At 46.7% G+C, this 21,704-nt stretch overlaps 1 protein-coding gene across 1 annotated transcript in view; it reads left to right on the forward strand.

The window, feature by feature from the left end:
- rasa2 (RAS p21 protein activator 2) overlaps positions 1-20,717 on the forward strand; it is a 31,457-nt gene extending 10,740 nt beyond the window's left edge. Inside the window, exons 3-24 of the mRNA XM_035385788.1 lie at positions 704-804; positions 989-1,083; positions 2,472-2,548; positions 3,304-3,387; positions 3,625-3,697; positions 4,231-4,307; positions 5,424-5,525; positions 7,366-7,522; positions 7,727-7,875; positions 8,226-8,340; positions 8,677-8,751; positions 9,247-9,370; positions 10,233-10,339; positions 10,747-10,833; positions 11,085-11,162; positions 11,451-11,524; positions 11,789-11,895; positions 15,120-15,202; positions 15,323-15,531; positions 16,334-16,437; positions 16,739-16,922; positions 17,718-20,717. Of these exons, the coding sequence (XP_035241679.1) occupies positions 704-804; positions 989-1,083; positions 2,472-2,548; positions 3,304-3,387; positions 3,625-3,697; positions 4,231-4,307; positions 5,424-5,525; positions 7,366-7,522; positions 7,727-7,875; positions 8,226-8,340; positions 8,677-8,751; positions 9,247-9,370; positions 10,233-10,339; positions 10,747-10,833; positions 11,085-11,162; positions 11,451-11,524; positions 11,789-11,895; positions 15,120-15,202; positions 15,323-15,531; positions 16,334-16,437; positions 16,739-16,922; positions 17,718-17,748 (2,293 nt within the window). The 3' untranslated portion in view covers positions 17,749-20,717. The remainder of the gene's footprint in view (positions 1-703; positions 805-988; positions 1,084-2,471; positions 2,549-3,303; positions 3,388-3,624; positions 3,698-4,230; positions 4,308-5,423; positions 5,526-7,365; positions 7,523-7,726; positions 7,876-8,225; positions 8,341-8,676; positions 8,752-9,246; positions 9,371-10,232; positions 10,340-10,746; positions 10,834-11,084; positions 11,163-11,450; positions 11,525-11,788; positions 11,896-15,119; positions 15,203-15,322; positions 15,532-16,333; positions 16,438-16,738; positions 16,923-17,717) is intronic.
- The last annotated feature ends 987 nt before the right edge of the window (positions 20,718-21,704 follow it).

The raw sequence follows: 21,704 nt of genomic DNA on the forward strand, positions 1-21,704 counted from the left end.
CCTTGGACCCCATTGATCTAGTTCAAAGCGTGTGTGTAGGGACCTTTGTGTATGTGTGGAAGATGTGTGTATATATGTGTGGAGGGTGCGTGTGTGTGTGTGCGTCGATGTGAATATTCACACACATATGCACATGTACACACACACACACACACACGTGTGTGTATGTGTGTGTGTATGTGTCTGCCTGTGTGTATGAGCCCCACTGCAGTCCCTGAGAGAGGGTCATGTGAACGCGGTGCAGGAGGGGTCCTGGGTGCTGGCGCTGGCTGTCTCTTCCCTTTTCCCTGCCCCCGGCTCCCCCCGCTCCGTGCCCGGTGGACGCAGCGAGGCGCGGCGCAGCGGGCCGCGCGGTGACTCAGCTCTACGGGCGCGGCGCTATTTTTAGCGGCTGCCGTTTAATGACGGTGGATGCAGGAGCGTAATGACTGCGGCCTCTGCGGAGCCCGCCATCCTCCTGCTCCGCCAGGCTCTCCGCGGGGCCCAGGTGAGCCCGTCTTCCGTACCGCTGGGAGGAAGAGGATGAGTAAACAGAACGTTACATTAGCGCCCGCCCCGCGCTATCCGCCAGAAGCCATGCAGGGTGCAGAGGGTTCTTTTTTTGTTGTTTACTATGAATACATTTTCAGGTGACTGTTTTTTGTTTCCTGTTATCAGTCATTGCGCTGGACGGAAAGGTGACATTGCACATTTGTGTTTTCAGCCCTTTCTATGGAGAGGACTTCTATTTTGAAATCCCACGGCCATTTCAGTATTTGTCCTTCTACGTGTACGCAAAGAGTGTGTTCAGGGACCTACCAGTAGGTGAGTGCTCTGAACGTAATACTGCTGCCAGACTCTTCAATTCTGACCTGTGGAGGTTACAAGCGGGCTGACACTGTGTGCGTGTGTGTGTGTATGTGTGTATATGTGTGCGGTGTGTGTGTGTGTGTGTGTGTGCGGTGTGTGTGTGTGTGTGTGCGTGTGTGAATGCGTTTTATGCATCCAGGGAAGGTGGCGATCCGGAAGGAGGACCTGTATAAGTTCAGTGGGAAGGAGCACTGGTTCTGCCTGCAGCCGGTGGATCCCAACTCGGAAGTCCAGGTGGGTGGTGACAGATGGCCACGCCCCATCAGATGGCCAGGTTTTCAGGAACCCAGCTGAACTCTGATTTAATCAAGCGTGCGTTTGCATTGCTCACACCAATCCACCCCCATTCTGCTCCTGGACTTCGTTTTTATTTTTTTTATTTTTTTCTTTGAACCGTGTGAGAGATTGTTGGTTGCCAGGATACAGGATGACATGTGCGGGGCCTGCTGGATGTCTATCTCTCCATAGAAGGGCCGAGCTAAGAGCAGTTACAGCTTTTCACTGGTTTCAGACTGATAATCACAGAGTCCTCTCCACGAATGTATGAACACATTTATTATTATTATTTAAGAGGGCGGTGATGTCACGGTTGTCAGCAGGACGTCCTCCCCTCCAGTCACCTTGTCCTCTCTGCTCAGTTCTGTACACGGCTCTGGAATACAACCGCTACGCCTTATAAACATTGCTGGATATCAGGAGAACTGGCGTTTTTAGAGATATGGGGGACGTTTATGATGTCTGATGTAACCTCACTTCTCGGCGTTCAGCTGCTGCCTGGCTCTCCACTTCAGATCCTAGCGGTGTAGACAGGAGAAACTCCGCCATGATTGATTTCAGTGGTGTAGCAGCACTGCGGTAAAAATCTCCAGTGCTGGATTAACACTACACTGTTATACTTGGCATGGAGGCCTCACAGTGATTCTACAACTTCACAGTGCAGTGTCTACATTTAACTTTCACTTACATTTAAGATGTGACCATTTCAAGCTAAATTGCAGAAGAAAATACTGGTCAATTAAGATCTTATCTTTTTCATGTTTGCAAATACAACAGGCTTGTTTAAAAAAAATGGTGGCAGAAATGTGTTTACTAATACAGTAATTGCAGTCTAGAACTGTACAACAAAAATAATTATCAGTGAATATGCATAGTTTGGAAGTGAAGTGCCCAATCTGCACATACACACACATACAGACACACACACAAAACTCCAGGCTTTAGTAACTGAACTTCCGTTTGAGTTTAATGGTTTCAGGGGTGTGTTTGTTTGTATGCATCTGTCTCACGCTCACTTCCTGTTGCAGTCTTTCGCAGGTGTGGTCTGGTGATGTTTTTGAATATTCAGAAAAATAGAGCGGCTTTAGTTTCTGTTTAATGTCCATAAGCATGATGTGGGTAAACATTGCTGACTGAGGAACTGAGCCATCTGAACAGGTGGAATGTGCGCATTCATCGTAGTGTATTTTGGGCCTCAGAAATGGGACGTCTGATGCGTATCTGAAAGAGCACGCAGGATTGATGGGTGGTGGCATTTTTCTGAATGGGGCTGATGGGTCATGTGATACGTGCCTGAATGACAAGGCAGGGCTGATTGGTTGGTATGTCCCCCTTTCTCTTCCCAGGGGAAGGTTCACCTGGAAATGCGGCTGAATGAGCTGATCACAGAGAACGGCTCGGTCTGTCAACAACTGGTGGTCCGGTGAGTCTGCCACGTCTGTCCAGGTCTGACTGGGCCGTGTGTGTGTGTGTGTGTGTGTGTGTGTGTTGTGTATTGTGTGATTCTGCTGGTTTGCACTCACTCAGCCTGGGCGAGAGCAGGTTAATGAGGAGGAAGTGATGGCATCTCAACAGGAAGCCGTACCATCACGGTCTGCGAGAGCCGCGGTTGGCCTTTGACGTCATGCTTGGCGCTGTTGTTGGTGGCGAGGGGAAAGGACAAGGGGAGCGCGTGCGACTCTACGCAGCTCGAAGCCTCTTTTTGACATTTTTTTTTTCTGTCCGGGCTGTCTGCACGGCTGGCTGCGCTGGGTCGCTGTCACGCCAACTTCCTGTTGCCTGCAGCTACTACTGCTTTTCCCACGTCTTCTGTTTTTTTTCTTCTTAAATTCATATATTTGCTTTTATGGGGTGACTTCTGCTTTTTTGCCATTTTCCATGCTAGTTTTGTTTTCAGGGTATGATCTTCCTGATTAGTAAATTTAGTCGAAGCCCTTTCGTAACTAATGCAAAGTTTTAAACGTGGACCATGTCGAGCCTGAATTTTGGTGTGAAAGTCATCTGGCCAAATAGTTTAATCTCTATTCTGACAGAAATGTTGTGCCTGAAACTGCATAAAACTGCAAATAATATGTCATTTGAAATGGTGTCGTTGTATTTTGAATTGATTCGGCTTTTCTCACAGCTGCGGGGTGGTGAGAATGCTTGTACTGATTGAAGCCGTGTGTTTTCCCCCAGGATAATTGAATGCCAGGGCTTGCCCCTGATCAACGGACAGAGCTGCGATCCGTACGCCACCGTCTCGCTGGTCGGACCAGCCAGGTACCTCCTCTGTGCCCGAGGGTTTCACATGGCTACCTGGAGTGAACTCTTAAATGGAGTGAAGTCCTTAATAGAGTTCTAAATGGAGGGAAGTTTTAAACGGACAGGAATTGTGATAGGTGTAGAGTGGTTTCACAACGTGAAGGAAAGTATTTGAAAGTGTTTTTTTGGGGATACTGGTTTGTAATAGCATCACACAGTTGACTCTGTAGCGTTAATCCCAGCGTCTCTCCTCAGGATTGAACAGAGGAAGACCAAGGTGAAGAAGAAAACCAGTGACCCCCAGTTTGAGGAGACCTTCTACTTTGAGGTACCTGATGGGCTCTGCAGTGAGGGAACTCTCACCAAGAAGTCTTAAGGCCTGGCACTGAATTCATCTATGTGAAATACCATAGGGGAAAAGAGCACCTTTCTAGATCATTCTACATCCATGTGAATATTGATGTTCTTATGGGTTTATTAGAATGGCAATATTGGTGGCAAGCGTTGAAATAAAGCTTGTTTACCATGACCAGCCCATGCTTGGCATATGTGGCAAGCCCTTAGTGTTCTATAGGGTGCCCCCTGCTACAGTGCCCAGTGACTCACCATGGTGCCTACTGCACGCGCTCTCAATAGACCCTGTCAGTTATAAGGGTCTGTGTGCGAGTTTAAACGTGGTGTACGGTAATTCATTTTTTAAGAGGCATGTTTTCCAACTTGGTGTAATTGTCCATTTCAAACGCACTGTTGATATTGTTTGATTCTTAGCGATCAGCCTGTCTGGACCGTGTGCTCTGTCTGAATGGCTCTGTCTGATTGGTTGCCTGCGAAATGCGTGAACCGCTTTGGTTTTGCTCCCAGGTCACGAGGTCCAGCAGCTACACAAAGAAGTCCCACTTCCAGGTGGAGGAGGAGGACATCGAGAAGCTGGAGATCAAGTGAGTTCCTCTGTTCTGCTTGCTTTCCTCACACTCCTCTCACTCCCTTTCCTTCCTTTACTCCTCTGCTTTCTCGTCCTTCACTGGACTGAATTAGTGAGCTAAAACTCCTCCTTCATCCTGATGGAAACAGTTAAATGCTTTTAATTTCTTGTTTTTTTACACTTTTTTATGTTTATTATATGTCATATTATATTTACGAAATGATGTCTAAGGCTTGTTTATAGACAGTGTCCTTCTCTGCTAATAATAAATGCAGTGTTGTGTGTAAACATAGTGTGGTTCAGACCTGCACGGAGCGTGTAGTAAAATGTTAGCCCCACTGTTGAATAGTAGAATAACCGATTAGATGAGTGTTTGGTTTGACTGATTGGTGGTAGACGCATTATAAATAGACATTTAATTTGTGAGGTGCCTTGTGACCGTTGGGGAATGATTGACGGTTGATTGCGGTACCCTCCCGTGGGCAGACTCACTAATGTTGCATTTTTAACTGTCTCACTTAGCACACTGATTTTTCAGTGAGGTAAGAACTAGACTCAGCCAACAGAGGTAAAAAATAAATAAATAAATAAAAACTGAAATGATCAAATGTTTACATGCATGTTTGTGGGTTTTTCACTTTTGTCCATTTGGATTTTTTAAAGCTGTAGTTTCCTGAGTGTTTTTGCTGTGGAGGTGTGTTTGCTTGCAGTAAATACAGTACAGCCATTTTATCAATGAGTGCGCACACAAACAAGGGTGAAATTCACACCTTTCATGAAATTCAAAAATGTCTTTTTTTAAGTTTGTCTTCAATTTCAGTTCAGAATAATGTCATATTTTGATATGTTAATTGTTTAAATGGTGTTAATGTATTGAAAACTAGATGTACTGTCATGTTAATGATTTGGCCAGTAAATGTCAAATGGAATGGGTGTTCTGAGTCCCCAAATCCAGCAGGTAGGTTAGCCCTTAGACACAAACGCGGCAGAGTGTGTGTGAGTTTGTGCATGCGTGTGTGTTAAGAGTCATAAGGTCAGCTGTTTTCTTGTGAGCCTCATAGTTTAATTCTCTTCTCTCCTCCTTTCTCTCGTCATTACTCCCCCCTCTCTCTCTCTCTCTCTCTCTCTCCAGAGTGGACCTGTGGAACAATGGGAATCTGGCACAGGATGTTTTCCTCGGAGAGACGCGGGTTTCTGTCAAGATTCTGCGGAACGACTCTATTCACCGCGCATGGTAAACACACTCACGCGCACGGGAGACAGACAGACCGACACCCGCACACACACACCCATACATACAGACACACACACACTCATGCGGGAGACAAACAGACACACGCACTCTCTCACACACACACACACACACACACACGCTCACGCACGCACTCCTCGAGTGTCGACCCCAGGAATGCAAACACCTGCGCTGCCTACAATGGGGCCGGGGCAGAGGCGTGCTGATTGGCCGATGCGGGGGCAGATAAGCAGCGGCTGTTGCGCGGTCTCTGCGCTTCAGTGAGCGCCGGGGCCCTGATCTGTGTCTATCAGCCGCTCTGACGTCAGCATCCTGTGGTCTCGCTCGCGGGCATGTCGGCACACGCGCCCTCGCATGCAGGCTCGCCAGCTCTCGCCTGCCGGCCCCGGGGCCGCGCCGAAACGCGCGCCGGGCAGCCATCCAACAGGACTCCCAGCCTCGCCCCTTCCACTGCTTTCGTTGTTTTAAAAATGACCGTGGATTTAAAGCTACTGTCATTTTGTATTACATGGCGCTGAGCCTAGCGCGGTTCCTCTGTGTGAGTGCGGTGCCTGTGGCTTCTCTCCCCGCTGCGTTAGCGTTAGCGTTAGCCTCGTGCCTGCGCCGGCGGAAGGGCTCTGAGCTGTTGTGTAAACACTGCTGATGTGCGTGTAGGACGGCGAAGGAGAGATACGGATCTGCACGCTTTGCATGAGGGACGGGACGCACGTGTGTGCGTGGGCGGCCCTGTGCGGGGCCCGGCTCTCCAGCTCCCCCCACAGGGGCCCGCGCGACGGACCGCGCAGACGCTGGCTGACATGCACGGGGCCTTTTCCCTTTTGTATCGAGTCCGCGTCTGTGCCGCTCTGAATGTCTGTCATTAAAGTACGGATAATATCAGACACGCACGGGGTATCGCTGAATGAGAATCAATTTGAGGTTTCGCTCAGCATTGAAATCCACTTTCTGATTTCTTCCTCAAGACTGTTTTTGAGGAGTACACACTCAGTCCAACTGACAAGATACTTGTGTTCCACATTCACACTGTGCTTCATCACGGAGGACTGAAACTGTCTCCTCACTCTGGAGGATAATTATACATGTAAAGATCCAGTGACCCAGAAAGCAATGCTCAAATACAGAAGAAAATGGCAGATTCAGCTCAGGTTTCAGGATGGAGGCACACTCCCAGTATCAGGGCTTCTGATGAAGGAGGGGGAGGAGTTTCTTTATCAGACCAGGCCATTCTTAGTAGTGTCATTTATTGCCGTGTTTCATCAAAAAGTGCAGAAATACTGACACGCTAGTGGAGGAAGTGAGTCATTTGAGAGAGTCCACTCCTAGGCTGTTATCTTGCTCCAGCCGTCCTTCAGAGAACCACAACACACGTGGATAAACCACACGCGCCTTACTTTCTCCTTTCTCATTGGCTAAAATAAGAAAAGGGAGTATCTACTCCACCTGTAAATTCCTTTGATGAGTGGTGTAACTGCTTACGGTTCTCATTTCCCCAATGCAAATGCATTGTGTTAAAATAATGTTCGTGTTTGAGGACAATGGATAATTTGTGGAATGTTTGCTGTGGCCATTTGTTATTTTTAGCGGTTCATTGTTTAATAAAAAAAAAAAGGCTGCAAAGAATTTGAAAATTTTCCTAAGTATACCCTGTTAACGTTGTTTCTCACTGCAATTCTGATGAATCGGAAGGCACTGGGCTATAATTCGGTGCTTGAATGTGAAAATTCTGCACAAGATTATCTTTGCAGATGGACAAAACAGTAGCTGTGCAGGTCACAAAGTTTCCCCTCGGCTGTGAAATATCTGGTCTTGTTCTGGTTTGCAGGTATTTACTGCAGCCGAAAGGCAATGGAAATAAGAGCTCAAAGCCTGACGACCTGGGTTCGCTGCGTCTGAATGTGACCTACACCGAGGACAACGTCCTGCCCTCCGTGTGCTACACTCCACTCCGCACTCTGCTGCTAAAATCCCCTGAAGTGAAGGTACCACATCGCCGCCCCACTGGCCCGGCTGACTTATCGCAGTTGAATTGTGCGTGCGTGTGTCTGTGTCTCTCAAGTGTACAGGTGTATATTGAAGAGCTCTCTGGTGACAGATAGTAAAAATGTTTTTAGAACATTTATTTTAGTAAGTTTTCACTTTTCTCTCACTTTTTCTGTCGTTCCCTTTCTTCCTGCCCTGGCCAGCCCATATCGGCGTCAGCTGCCCATATCCTGGGCGATATCTGCAGGGAGAGGTACGAGGCCGTCCTGCCCGTCGTGCGCCTCCTCCTGCATCACAACCGGCTGGTCCCGTTCGTCTCGGCCATCGCGGAGCTGGAGCTGAACCAGACCCAGTGAGTGAGGGTTGCCCTGTTTGCTGTAGACGCCCCTCCTGCTGTCTCACAGACCACCTTTTCACTAACACACCATTTGTTTGATGAACCCCAGTGTCTGTACCCTAAAACTCCCCATTCTGCTGTAAAAAAAACCTCTCTGTTGCAGAACATCACTCTCCCTGCTGTGTATTAGCTATATCACTGCTGTACAATAACCTGTATAAACGGTGTAAAATCCCCGAGCCTCTCCTTTCTGTAAGAACGGCCCTTTTCACTGCTCTAAAGCGCTCCCTTGGCCAGGGATCTGAGAAATCCCACCCCTGCTCGGCATGTCTTAACACCCTCCTTCCTGTCTCCTGTTTGTGCAGGGAGGCCAACACCATATTCCGGGGAAACTCGCTGGCAACCCGCTGCATTGATGACATGATGAAGATTGTGGGGCGGAGCTACCTGACTGTCACCTTGAAGCCTGTGCTGGATGAGGTACGGCACGCGGAACATTACGCAGCCATGGGGTTCTGGAACACAATGCAGTTAAACTACGCTGCTACCTTCAGTTCAGTTACTGCACCTTTGTGAATATTCATTAGCACTGGAACATATGTTTGTTTTGAAATGTCGGCTGATACAAGAACGTAACACGTGACTGCACCGAATTGCATCAAACTAAACAAACTGTTTTTGTGTTTCTGAATATTCGTGAGGGCCTGCCTGTGTTCCGACACTTGAGTTTAAACAATACAGACACAGGACTGTCAAAAGTTCAAAGAGTTACTGACAGTTAAGGTCACCTGCCTCAGTTGTTTTATTTTCTTCCAGATCTGTGAATCCAACAAATCATGTGAGATCGATCCAGTAAAGCTGAAAGAGGGAGACAATGTGGAAGTAAACAAGGTAGAGTCCGCATGCGCTTCTAGGGTTAAATAGGTCAAGGTTAGTAGTGATGAGTGCTTATGCCAGTCTGATTTGGTAGCACTATATGAACAACATGCTGTTTTATTTTAATATACATTCGAAGTGGCATAATGGTGCAGTATCATAGTAGCAAACTTAATGATTCACTATGGTGGTAGCATGTAATAGCAAAATGATACCATATGTGTGATGCAGTACTGTATCATGCGTGTGTCTGTGTGTGTGTGTGTGTGTCTTCCTGCAGGAGAACCTGCAGCCGTACTGTATCATGCGTGTGTCTGTGTGCGTGTGTGTGTGTCTTCCTGCAGGAGAACCTGCAGCTGTACTGTATCATACATATGTCTGTGTATGAGTGCGTTCCTACAAGAGAACCTGCAGCAGTATGGTATCATACGTATGTGTGTGTGTGTCTTCCTACAAGAGAACCTGCAGCTGTACTGTATCATACATATGTGTGTGTGTATCTTCCTACAGGAGAACCTGCAGCAGTACGTACAGAAGGTGTTCTCCTCCATCACGCAGTCCAGTGTGAGCTGCCCCCCCCTCATGTGTGATGTGTTCAGGTCTCTCAGACAGATGGCCTCCAAGCGCTTCCCCAGTGAGTGTGACATCATTCCCCTCGGCTGTTGAGTAAATCGCGTTAGGCGGAGCCAGGTAACCGATGGTTACGCTGGAAATGCGTGTTCCGGTCAGTCGCAGCCAGTGTGCGCTTTATAAAGCATTTGCTAAAACGAGTATGTGAAGGTAATTATGGAGTCACTCCATGGAAAACACCTTACCAGTCTATTGTCAGTGGAGCTGCACACGTTAGAACCCAGGGTAATGTCACAGTACAGTTGTTTAAACTTCGGGTGGGTTTTGTACAAAAGTAATAAGGTCAGGAAGTCTGGTTAGTATTGTGATTACAATATGCGGGGACCTTATCAATGAAAATGTTTCTCTGCTGTTGCCTTACATTTGCTGTAAGTGCCTTCAATGTAAACTACTAGAATTTTCAAAAATATGGATATATTGCAGTGTCTCATTCATCACCTAGGAAACAAGAAAAAAGACTTCGCAATAGTGGCACAATTTTTCAGTCTATCAAAAAAAGTTGATCCTCGAGCAGAAAAAGTAACAAAAGTAAAATCAGAAAAAGTAAAAATGTAAAACCTTTAACAATGGTGGCTTCAGAGCACGCACTCATCTCTGTGTTCATTTACTTCCTTTACGTGAAAAATGTCCATTCTTCAGAATTGGTGACGAAACTGGGCGCAGTTGCGTCAGAGCGCGCAGTTTCACGCAGCGCAGTTGCGTCAGAGCGCGCAGTTTCGCGCAGCGCAGTTTCACGCAGCGCAGTTTCGCAGCCTCGCGCCCCTGGTGTGTTGCTGGCGCTGGCAGCGCGCCCGGGCTCCACCAGAGGGCGGTGGCGGGCGCGAGGCGCGCGGCTCTCGGAGCTAACCCGTGTGCTCTGCTCGCAGACGACCCCCACGTGCAGTACTCGGCCGTCAGCAGCTTCGTGTTCCTGCGCTTCTTCGCCGTCGCCGTCCTGTCGCCGCACACCTTCCAGCTCCGCCCCCACCATCCTGTGAGTCACCCTGCCGTCACGGGCAGCAAAAGCCTGAGCCGCGTGTGCGGTGCAAACACTGTGGGTGTGTGTGTGTGGGTGGATGTGGATGTGGATGTGGATGTGGGTGTGGGTGTGTGCGCGTGCGCGTGCGGGTGTGCATGCATGTGTTTGTGTGTGTGTATGTGTGTGAGTGTGTGTGAGTGTGTGTGTGTGTGGGTGGATGTGGATGTGGGTGTGGGTGTGTGTGCGTGCGTGCGGTTGTGCATGCATGTGCTTGTGTGTGTGTGTGTGTGTGTGGGTGGATGTGGGTGTGGGTGTGTGTGCGTGCGTGCAGGTGGGTGTGCATGCATGTGTTTGTGTGTGTGTGTGTGTGTGTGTGTGTGTGTGAAACAGGGGTAGTAAAGATGACACGTTTTGTTTTTCAGGAGCCAGAGATTTCCCGCACACTAACCCTCATCTCCAAAACCATTCAGACACTTGGGAGCTGGGGCAGCCTGTCCAAAAATAAACTGGTACAAACAATTAGCTCTGTTCTTAAGCATTTATCTCCATCCTTATTTTATATAAAACTTAAAAAGATAACTGAAATAAAAATGTTTCATAAAATTATACTGTTTTCATGTGATACGTAATTATTTTCAACGTGATGATTTTGCCATTTGATTGAAGACATTTTGATATGCTGTAGAGATTACTTTTTTTTATCATTGATGTGTAGATTCTGTTGAGGGTTTAAAAGCTTCTCTTTATTTGTTTCTTTCAGTCTAGTTTTAAAGAATCCTACATGTACGAATTCTTCAAATCATTCCAAGAAGACAAGTGCATAGAGGAAGTTAAAAAGGTGATGTCATTTCCTCGTTTTGATCCATTCCTATATATGGGCTTCAGGGGGCAGGGTGTTGCATTACATTACGGGAATTTAGCAGACGCTCTTATCCAGAGCGCCTTACACAACCTTTATTTACACTGCGTCCATTTATACAGCAGGATATGTACTGAAGCAAGGTTAATTACCTTGCTCAAAGCTACAACGGCAGTGTCCTGCCTGGGAATCGAACCTGTGACCTTCAGGTTATAAGATTATACTACACTGTTTGTTCTGAAACAAACCTGTGGTCTCACTCTGCAGTTCTTGGATGAGATTTCCTCCAACGTGAACAAAGAATCGAGTGGAGTGGAAGATTCTGTTGTTCTGAAGGAAGGGTGAGTGGCATGGGCCTCGTGTGCCTTCTGCAGCACTAATAATATGTTCAGGGTTCGAAGGGAGGGTCCCGGGTGAAGAGGGTCAGCATTCGCATGGGTGGATTTCCTGTTGCGACCCTATAGGGGCGACTTTCTGAGCTTGTTCTGACTAGTTTGGGTTTAGCGTGACTCAGAGTTCTGGCTGTGTGGTGTGAACGCGAGCATACAACCTGCAGGCTCCGGTCCGGGTGCTGACGCCGGTTCTGTTGGGTTTTCTCTCCGCAGGGAGGTGCACAAGCGGGCCCAGGGAAGAAAGCGGATTGGAAAGAAGAATTTCAAGAAGAGGTGGCTCCGTGTGACCAACAGGGAGCTGTCTTACCACAAGCACAGGGGTGAGTCTGTACCCCTGGCCCCCTCACACGCCAGTCCCGTCACCATTCACACAGTGTTCAGGACCCAGTGCTCCTAGTAACATGCTGACCTGCCTGAACTGTAACTGTATGCTCTGTTTGGCCTTGTGGTATATGCTGTTCTTCAGCCACAGAGACGATCACCTGGGCCACCTATTGCCCGGCCCCCCTCTCCTCAGACATGCCCAAATAAGGTCATGCCCTGCAGCGCCTCGACGCCAATCAACTGGTGTGATTTTACTCCTGTTCAGAGGCAGCTATTCCTCTTTGCAGGCTTAGTAGACCTGTCCTGTTGTCAGTATCCGCTCCTAGGCCATAACCCCTCAGCTGCATAGACCTTCTGCCTAAATCCTCCACCTCTCCCCCGTCCAGCTGAACACTATGTGTACCAGTTCAGCCCTTACTTCCCACGCAGGTGAAAAGCTTTGCAAATGCCCAAGGGGACGGAGGTGTGCTCCTGCGGTCCCAGTAACACGCGTATCATCCCCGTCCCCTCAGTCCTTCTGGGACATTGAGTCCTGAGACCCTGAGGGCCACAGCCTCCTAAAGCGAGCAGCGTTTCGGGGCCCTACAGACAGTGAACAGCCCTCCGGGTGTTACGTCCCCCGAGGAGGCCCAGGGCTGAGAAGCTCTGCGGATGCAGTGTCCCTTTTTGTTGGCTGCATGTAAATCAGACCCGTGTTTTGTCTGAGTGCGTTCCATAGCGTGTGTTTCGGGGGCTTTTGCTGCGAGCCAGAAACGTGTGCTCCCTGTCCTGGCCCGTCGCTCGCTGACTTTCAGTCCCGGAGCGAGGAGAAGTCCCTCGAGACTTCCTTTTTAAAGTCAGACTGCCTTTCGCGTCCTCACAGTTTACCGTGGGTGTAGATTACAGCAGGGCCATGATTACCGTAACTGTGTGCAGCTTGTTCCAGGTCAGGCTTCCCGTCTTCAGCAGGCTGAGCTTTTAAAGGATAACGCTAGCCATTTTCATTTTTCCAGTATCGTCAACATATCCTTTGAAAATACTGTAGGTGTAGTTTGTGTAAAGTATAAGTGTAAATTTACTTCAACGCGGAGCGGATTGTTCATTTCGATGGGACCATTTTCATTATTTTGGTGCCGCGTCAAACTACTTTCCACATATCGAGAAAGCAATTGTTGACACTTCACTTCAAAGTTGTTTCAGTAAAATCGTCAGGCTATTTGTAATGGTGAATTACGTTGACCAAAACAGTATATTTGGACAGAAACATTATTGGTTTTGGTCTTTGATTAGGATATGTTGAATATACTGAAAAAATGAAAATTATTGGCATTATCCTTTAAAGCCATCCCCCCCTGCCCCCCCCCCCCCCCCCCTCCTCCCCCCCAGAGGGCCAGAAAGATGGTCACGCAGAGTCAAATGTCAAATTTCCATGGTCTCAGGCTAAGTGTTGCATGCCTGGGAAGCTGCTTGGCTCTGTACTGAAGAGAAATACACACACACACACACTTACAGGTATACACACACACACACACACACACACACACACACACACACACACTTACAGGTATACACACACTCACAGGTATACACTCATAAATACACGCACCTGCACACACAGCTATACACACATACAAGAAAACACACACGCATACTCATACAGGTGTACACACATACAAAAACATACACAGTGTGTAGGAGTAAAGGAGTCTCTGAGTATTGGGTGCAGGTGAAGATGAAGAGGCTCTTGAGAAAACTGGGGAGCTGGAGCAGGGCTGAGAGAGTGGGGGGGGGGGGTGATTTCAGTAATCTCTGTTGTGACTTCCTGTGCTTGATGACAAGCGTATGCAGAATAAATGGAGTCGTGTGCAGGTTTTATGTGCTCAGTCTGTGCTGAACCCCTGAACCCCTTACTTTCCTCACATCCATGGGAATGTTCTGCCCATATATATGCAGCACGTAGTGTGTGTGTGTGTGTATCTGTGTGTATATATGTGTGTGTCTGTTTGTTTATGTGTCTGTGTGTGTGTGTGTCTAGGCTGTGTTATTGTGTTTGGCTGTAAAAAGGCCACAGTAGTGAGCTAATCTCATTCTGAAGTTGTGCTTTGGAATGGGAGGCTATGAGAGATGAGACTTCTGTCCTGTCCAGTATTACAGTATTACAGCGCCCCCTACCCCTGCTGCAAAGCCAGGCCGTGAAACGGCTGCAGGTCCACAGAATCATTTACACAGGCAGGCAAAGCCCTGCGCGTTGTGCAAACATGCTGTTCCAGACTCATAAAACCAATGAGACCTATGCATGTACTCTTCGCACCTACACAAACAGATGCAAACACGCAGTTCCATACACGCACATGCAGTCGTGCTACTTCATACACACGCTAACGCACGCGGGCTGACATGCAAACACACCATCGCATATGCATGTCCACATATACTGTCACAAGCAAGCTGTCCCATACAGCTAGACACGCCAGCTCACACATGACACGCCAGCTCACACATGACACGCATGCATGTAACGAATGCTGGCCGAGCGGTACGCTCATCATAGAGCGCGATAAGGGCGACGTTGAGTACTGTTAAAAGAGCCTTCATTCGACATGCTGCACACACTGCCAGATCAGACGCGGACACGCACGTCCTCTCCGGCTTCGCTCCACAGAGATGAACAGAAATGGAATGGCTGCATCCCTGCATGTTGACATTGGGGGTGAAGTTGACGGTCTTTACGATATTTGAAATGCGATATTTATGTTCAGATTATCGCAGATTTACTGACAGTGCCATAAATACAGGAGCGAGTCCTGCTGCTAAGCTCTCTCAGTCTTCTTACTATGTTTGTGTGTGTGTGTGTGTGTACCGACACAACGTGAGCTACGGTTAGTAACTTTGCTTGTCGAGTCCGAAAATACAAAGAGTGAACGGGGCCTTTGAGTGAAATTAAGTTCAAATGAATAAATGTGTGTTTGGACAAAAAATAATATCTATTTCATTTAGAAGGGCAAGAGTGCTTGAAATGCATTTCTGAATTTGAGCCCCCAGAATGCACCTTGCCCCCCCCCCCCCCAAATTCAGCAACACCTGTTCCTACTCCTCACCCCCTCCAGACCAGCCGGGCTACAAAATGACCCCCTCCCCGTGCCCCATGATGTACTGTAGGCTGTACTGCGAGAGGGCCATTGTGTTTATAAGGTCAGGGAGGTGAGCACTCTGGGTATTAAAGTGCAGCTGGCTGTTCTAGGGAAAGAGGCCCTGTGTGTCATTCCTGTGAAGAACATCCTGGCAGTGGAGAAGCTGGAGGAGAACGCCTTCACCAGGAAAAACGTGAGTGTGACCTCCGACCCGTCCCCGGGGACATAACCATGCGCGGGACTCGTACGTGTGCGCGGGGTCTCCTGCACACATGCGTGTGTGTGACGTGCGGCGTGTCCCCGGGCCTCGCAGATGTTCCAGGTGATCCACGGGGAGAAGCCGCTGTACATCCAGGCCAGTAACTGCGTGGAGGCCAGCGAGTGGATCGAGGTGCTGAGCCAGGTCAGCCGCTGCAACCCGGGCAGGCTGAGCACCTTCCACCCGTCCGCCTACCTGAGCGGCTCCTGGCTCTGCTGCAAGGGCATCGGGGAGAACCTGCCCGGGTGCAGGCCCTGCTCCACGTGAGTGCCCCGCCCTGCCCCGCCCAGCCTGGCCACAGCCAGTCAGAACCGACGGAGTTACATTAAACCATATTTAACTCCTACTCCATATCCAATCAGAATCATCTACAGTGCCATTGTGTGTCACTGTGGCCAATTAGTTACGGAATTTAGTTGGGGTCAATTCAGAATTTGTTGATTACAATTCTGTTCATGAATTTGAATTGGAGTTACCGGAAGTGGAAGTTACTGCAATGACATTCAAAGAAATTTTCTTTTAATTGAATATGAAAGCCCGTGAAAGTCAGTGCCAATACCATTTAAAATCTAACTAATGAAAGCATAGTTCATTATCGATTCATTTCTTTATTCATCTTTTAACAAATTAATTTTGAAAGTTTTTAAATATGAATCAAATTGAATGAATTATCAAGTATATTCAAAAAAATGTGCTTCTGATTTTAACAACTATAAATTTACAAATATTTCTGTTATGCTTTAGACAGTCTTTGTAACCACTTGTCATTGATAACAGTAAATATTGTTCATACTGATAAATAAATGAGACCATAGGATTTCAGTGAATTCTATTTCTTTTACTGCGAATACAGATTCGGTATCCTGTCACCAGTTAATTCAAATTCAAATCCATGAATCGAAAGTGAATTTATCAGCAATTCCCCATTCAATTCAGTATTGTCCCCAGCCCTCCTGAACACCACACCCCTTTCAATTCAATTCAATTGAATTCAATAAACTTTATGTATCCCCAAGGGGCAATTCATTGCCTGTAACCAGCGTTCTCTTTGCGTCTGTCTCCCAGGACCATGCTGGTCAACATCCAGCTGGATATCGACTGTGATCGAGAGATTGAGAAGATCTTCTCCCTCTTCTCTTCCAACTACTCCAAGCTGCAGAAGATGGAAGGTGAGTGGGCTTTCGCTGGCGGCTAACCTCCGACCTCTGCACTGGGTTTCTGGGCAGCCTGTTAGCATGTATATTCAGGAACTCTCCAGTGTCGGCCATTACTGTGGTAACCTCTAGCCCACCAGGATTTAAGTAATTCGGTGGTGAAATGTCCATGCCCTGTTTATGTCTGTGAATTTGTAAGTACACATGGCTGCACATGCGCTAAATTTCGCACAGACATTAAGTATTTTTGCACACAGAGAGTAGTATAAGTCACAGGTAGTTGTATAACTTGGCTGTGTGTCTCCCTCTCTAACAGATGCCTGTGCCAGCATCGCAGTGTACCAAGGTCCCCAGAAGGAGCAGGAGGACTACTCCCTCTTCACTATCCAGGACCCCAAGGAGACCTTCCGCACCATCCAGGACATCCGGAAGGTCCTGGCGGACCTGCAGGATCAGCATGTTGCCATCAGCAGCTCCATCGCCGCCCATTATGGCAGCCTGTAAGTCTTATTATACAGCACTGTACATCCCAGTTCAGATTATACAGCACTGTACATCCCAGTCCAGATTATACAGCACTGTACATCCCAATTCAGATTATACAGCACTGTACATCCCAGTCCAGATTATACAGCCCTGTACATCCCTGTCCAGATTATACAGCACTGTACATCCCAGTCCAGATTATACAGCCCTGTACATCCCAGTCCAGACTATACAGCCCTGTACATCCCAGTCCAGACTATACAGCACTGTACATCCCAGTCCAGATTATACAGCACTGTACATCCCAGTCCAGATTATACAGCACTGTACATCCCAGTCCAGATTATACAGCACTGTACATCCCTGTCCAGATTATACAGCCCTGTACATCCCAGTCCAGACTATAAAGCACTGTACATCCCATTTCAGGGAGATGTCACAGTGACTGTGGACTATCCAGAGTGGTGATGATATTGTGTGGATTAATCTTGAGCTCCAAAACATTCACTATCTGCCATTTTAGAATTTAAAATCTTCTCCTTAAGGGTGCTAGATACATGATATAGGCCAAAAACATGCTGGATAGAGGAGGTGCCCACTTGGTTTTAGGTTTGTCAGTTAAAAAGTTGTTTAAAGTGATGTTTGTTCAATAGAGCTTTCTCTGCCTTTGTTAGAATGCTATGATGCTTTCAGAAATTAATGGAACTGATTCTTGCTTTACTTCAAGAAAAATTATTTAAGCGTTCATTTGTGATCTATCACGTGAAATTGTTTTGTAGATAATATTTTGCAATGGTCTTTTTTTTTAGGGATAACCCGATTGTGGGGAAAACCTCCTAAGGGTGACAAAGGAAGGACTTTGTAAGATAAAGGACAGCCTGTCCAGCAGATGGCGGTATACTCCCAGCCAGAGTTTAACACTGGAGCAACGCAGCGCTGGGATTTGCGCTGACCATGCTGCTGCTTCCACCAGGAAGAACGCACACCGCTAGCATCGAGGTCTCCAAAGGAAAGTGGAAATGAGGAAGTAGAAAAGGGTCACCTGACCGCTGCATGGTTCTCTTACTAGTTCCTTCAAAAGCGGCTCCCTTCCGCTTTTTAATCTGTAAAAGGCATTTTCATTTTTCACCATCTTTCTCTTTCTCTTTTGTTTCAGTTGGAAGAAAAGATTGTAATATACTTGGCATTACTTAATTTGATTACGGTTCGACTCCTCAGTTTTTCTACAGAGCTGTGAAAAGGAGACTTCACACTCATGTTATCCTGTGTGAATAGGCTGCTAAAATACTTCTTTTTTTTTTAAAGAGACATTTTAAAATCTTAAAAATCAACAATCATGAAGCCGTTTTTACAATCTCTCGTGTGATGTTCAAGGGGAGTGACAATGGAAATAGTCTGGTACAGAATCCACAAAGGGAATGTTCCTCTCTCTTCAGCTCCCCATCCCCTTCTTTTCTCCTCTCTGCACTTTTGGTACAAGTGCAAGTTTTTATAGAGTACGATTTGAGTGGTTACAACAAATCTGCCTTATTTTATTTATAGATGTATATACAGTGTTTTTTTGTTTTTGCTTTTTTTTGTCTTTTGGGGGAATGATGTTGAAGCACTTTAGATAAATTTGGAAAGTTCCAGATTGGATAATTTAGATACGTGGTATCAATTGACTCCATACTGATCAGTTAAATGATCAACTATAATTTTGTAATCCTGTACAGTGAAGTTTATATTCTGTAAATTTTAATATCTATTTTCAAACACCAAAGAAAATGATTTCATAGGGTTCAGGACTTGAAAAGGGTACACATATTTTAACTAAAGAAATTTTGAAAAGGACCTTTAAAATATTTGATATTACATTGGCAATATTTTATTAAATGAATAGTGTCAGATTCAGCAATCTCCTCTTATGGGTCTCAAGACTATCTTCAGAAACCTGACTCACTCTGTGTGCGCGTGTTTATTTGTCACGACTGTTACACAACCATAGATGGTTCGGGTTTGGTCGTACTCTGTGGCCGGAGCCCATCAACTGGTTATCTTGTGGTCGTGTCGCAAAAGCACAGTGTGAGCCATGTTTGTGACATCATCATCCCTTGTGCCAGGTCTGTGGTGACATTAAAGCAGGAGTGCGCCTGCATGGACAGTCCCCAGTTTGTGAGAACCAGACAGTCAGAGTTCCACCTTGATGAGCACTGCCACATGCCGCTCTGGCCCCCTGGCTTTGCAGGCAGCCTATTGCTGCGACACGTTCCAGCCCACAAACAGCAGGTCGTCCCGTGATTGGACAGACGTGAGATCGAGTCCAGAAGAAGAATTAATTTCCCTTTTTCGGTCATGTGTCTGTATGACCCACGTTCTTCTCACTTAATTCTTCATCTTTGCCCATTTTATCCCTTCGTTGAGTTGTATTTTGTAAAGAATGGATAGAAACTTGAACTGAAGTCAGCCGCAGAAGTAAAATGTTTGATATTGTCAAGACAGGGTTAACAACGTGTTGTAAATTTGCAATCAGACTTTTTGACTTTGGTCCGCCATATATTTCTAACACGCTTGTCCCTTGTATTTAATATGACGTGTTTTTATGTTTTGTATGTTTGCATTACACACTGTGATTTGATAACTTGCTTAACTGTGCATACAGAGGTACCGAGGTTGCTCTCAGCCACATGCAGAAGCCCGATGTTCGATTCCATAGTGGATGCAGAATTGTGGTACTTGTACACTGACGTTGGGCGGTGTACTGTTGAAGTCTCAGATCAGGAGAGCACATGGATCCAGTTAGCCCCTGATGCAGAATTATGGTACTGTACTTACATGACATGATGTTTGAAGTAAGTTGTAAGCTGCTGAGGTTCATCCAATTGACACTCCACCCCCTCCCCCCCTTCCCTTCCCAAACTAATTGGCTCTTTCAGTCATGTGACCTCATCTTATTTACTTGTGACATGGTGTGTACACACAATCATGAAGAAATCTGAAGATCCAGTGGTATAGCTACTATTGTATCCAGAAACGGTGTTCTCAGGGAACACCTTGATTTGAAATAGGCTTTACCTCAATGCGTTGAAACATTAATATCACATTGTCAGGCTGGTTTGAATTGCATGGAAGTCGACATGCAGCGAACGTTATGACCATTCTTTGACAAACCCAAGTGGAAGCTGGGACCTCATTCTGAATTTGCTCTTCACATTGAGGGCAGCCACAGTATGTACCTTACAACCCAATCACCAGAGACCATGTGGTATCGCTAGGCAACAGTTTTAAGGTACAAGTGATGTCACAATTGTCCATCACCGATCCTGTACCACGGTTGATAGTTTTTTTTTTCCATTTTGTTTATCAGCAAAATGAAAACTGTACATTCCACTCCCTAGTCTGAGATTAGGTTGTCTTGCAGTCAGCTTGGCAGAGACGGTGTTTATGTCACTCCCCAGGCTCTGTGTGTGGTGGACATAATACAGGGGACTCGTACAGTAGGGAAGCCCCGTTACCCCAATCAGCATTTGACAATAGGAGCCCCTGCAGTCTCTCCTGGCAGACATTTTGGATGAGATTACCAGTAGCCGCTGGTGTTCTGCTTGAACGTCTGTGTATGCAAAATGGAAAAAAACATTTACTTGTTTCATTTGTTTTTCCTCTCATTCATGAGTTCTGGACAACTCATCATGGTATGTTTCTGTTACTAAATGTATTTTTGTTATTTAAACTTTTTTATAATTATTTTCATAACAAGAAAAGCTCATGTCTTATTTCCTCTTTTTTATTTGTTACTTTGAAATAATTTACAATAAACGTTTTGCCAACTGTAGCGCTGGTTTCTGGCTCTCTGCTTGACTGGTCTCCCTTTCTCAGTGGTGGAAGGAATCCCTCCTGAAGATGCTGACAGGGGTAGTCATTCCTAACTCATCTTCCCCACTAGCCTCCCAGTGCACTGATCCTACCTGACTGGGATTGGAGCTTCATAAGGCTGAAGGCATCACAGATATTTGGGTGGTTTGGACAGTCGATCTAAGCTCCACATTCCATGATATTGATGGATAGCGCTTTGCCACCATCTCTATCCTTGTCCGCATTCAGGTATGTCCCTTGGGAGGGGCAGGAAGCGGTAAATGTTTGGGGTGGTGGGGCAAGGAGGGGTAAATGTTGGGAGTGGAGGGGCAGGGAGCGGTAAATGTTGGGGGTGGAGTAGATTGAGCTGGAAAGTCATGTGCACATACACTGATGCCAGTGACCTCAGTGTCCCTGAGGGCCAAGGTCCAGCTGTGTCATGGCCAAGAAGGATCTGATGGTCCAAAACTAGGGGTGTCTTTCATCATGGGACGTCTGGGCCAGAATGGAGGAAAAATCTGTTTGAATACTTTTATCTGTCATGGGAAAGAGGAACAAGCTGATTTTAAGTGGGATCATGTGCATGTTCAGCGAGCTTGGATTCTTATTTTCCATTTAATTTTTTTTTTGCATAATCTGTGACCCTATTTGGGTTAGTCTGTCAATACCTTATGATGTGTACCACATGACCCTGAAACCATTGCACGCTCTGCAGGCATACTTGTGTGTGCACGTGTGTGAGAGAGAGTAATAAAAGGAATGCATGTGGAGCTTGTGTGGATCATGTGGGCATTTGTCTTGAAAGGTGTGATTAGACATACACTATATGACCAAAAGTCACCCCTTAGTTTGGGGCTGTTTTTCATGGTTTGTGCCAGGCCCCTTAGTTCCATAGAAGGCTAGCCTCGCGAGCCAGTCTCTTTTTTCACTTCGTTCAACAGAGCCTGGCCGATGCCTTGATGTTC

This window comes from Anguilla anguilla, chromosome 12 (assembly GCF_013347855.1).
Source record: "Anguilla anguilla isolate fAngAng1 chromosome 12, fAngAng1.pri, whole genome shotgun sequence".
Lineage (NCBI taxonomy): Eukaryota > Metazoa > Chordata > Actinopteri > Anguilliformes > Anguillidae > Anguilla > Anguilla anguilla.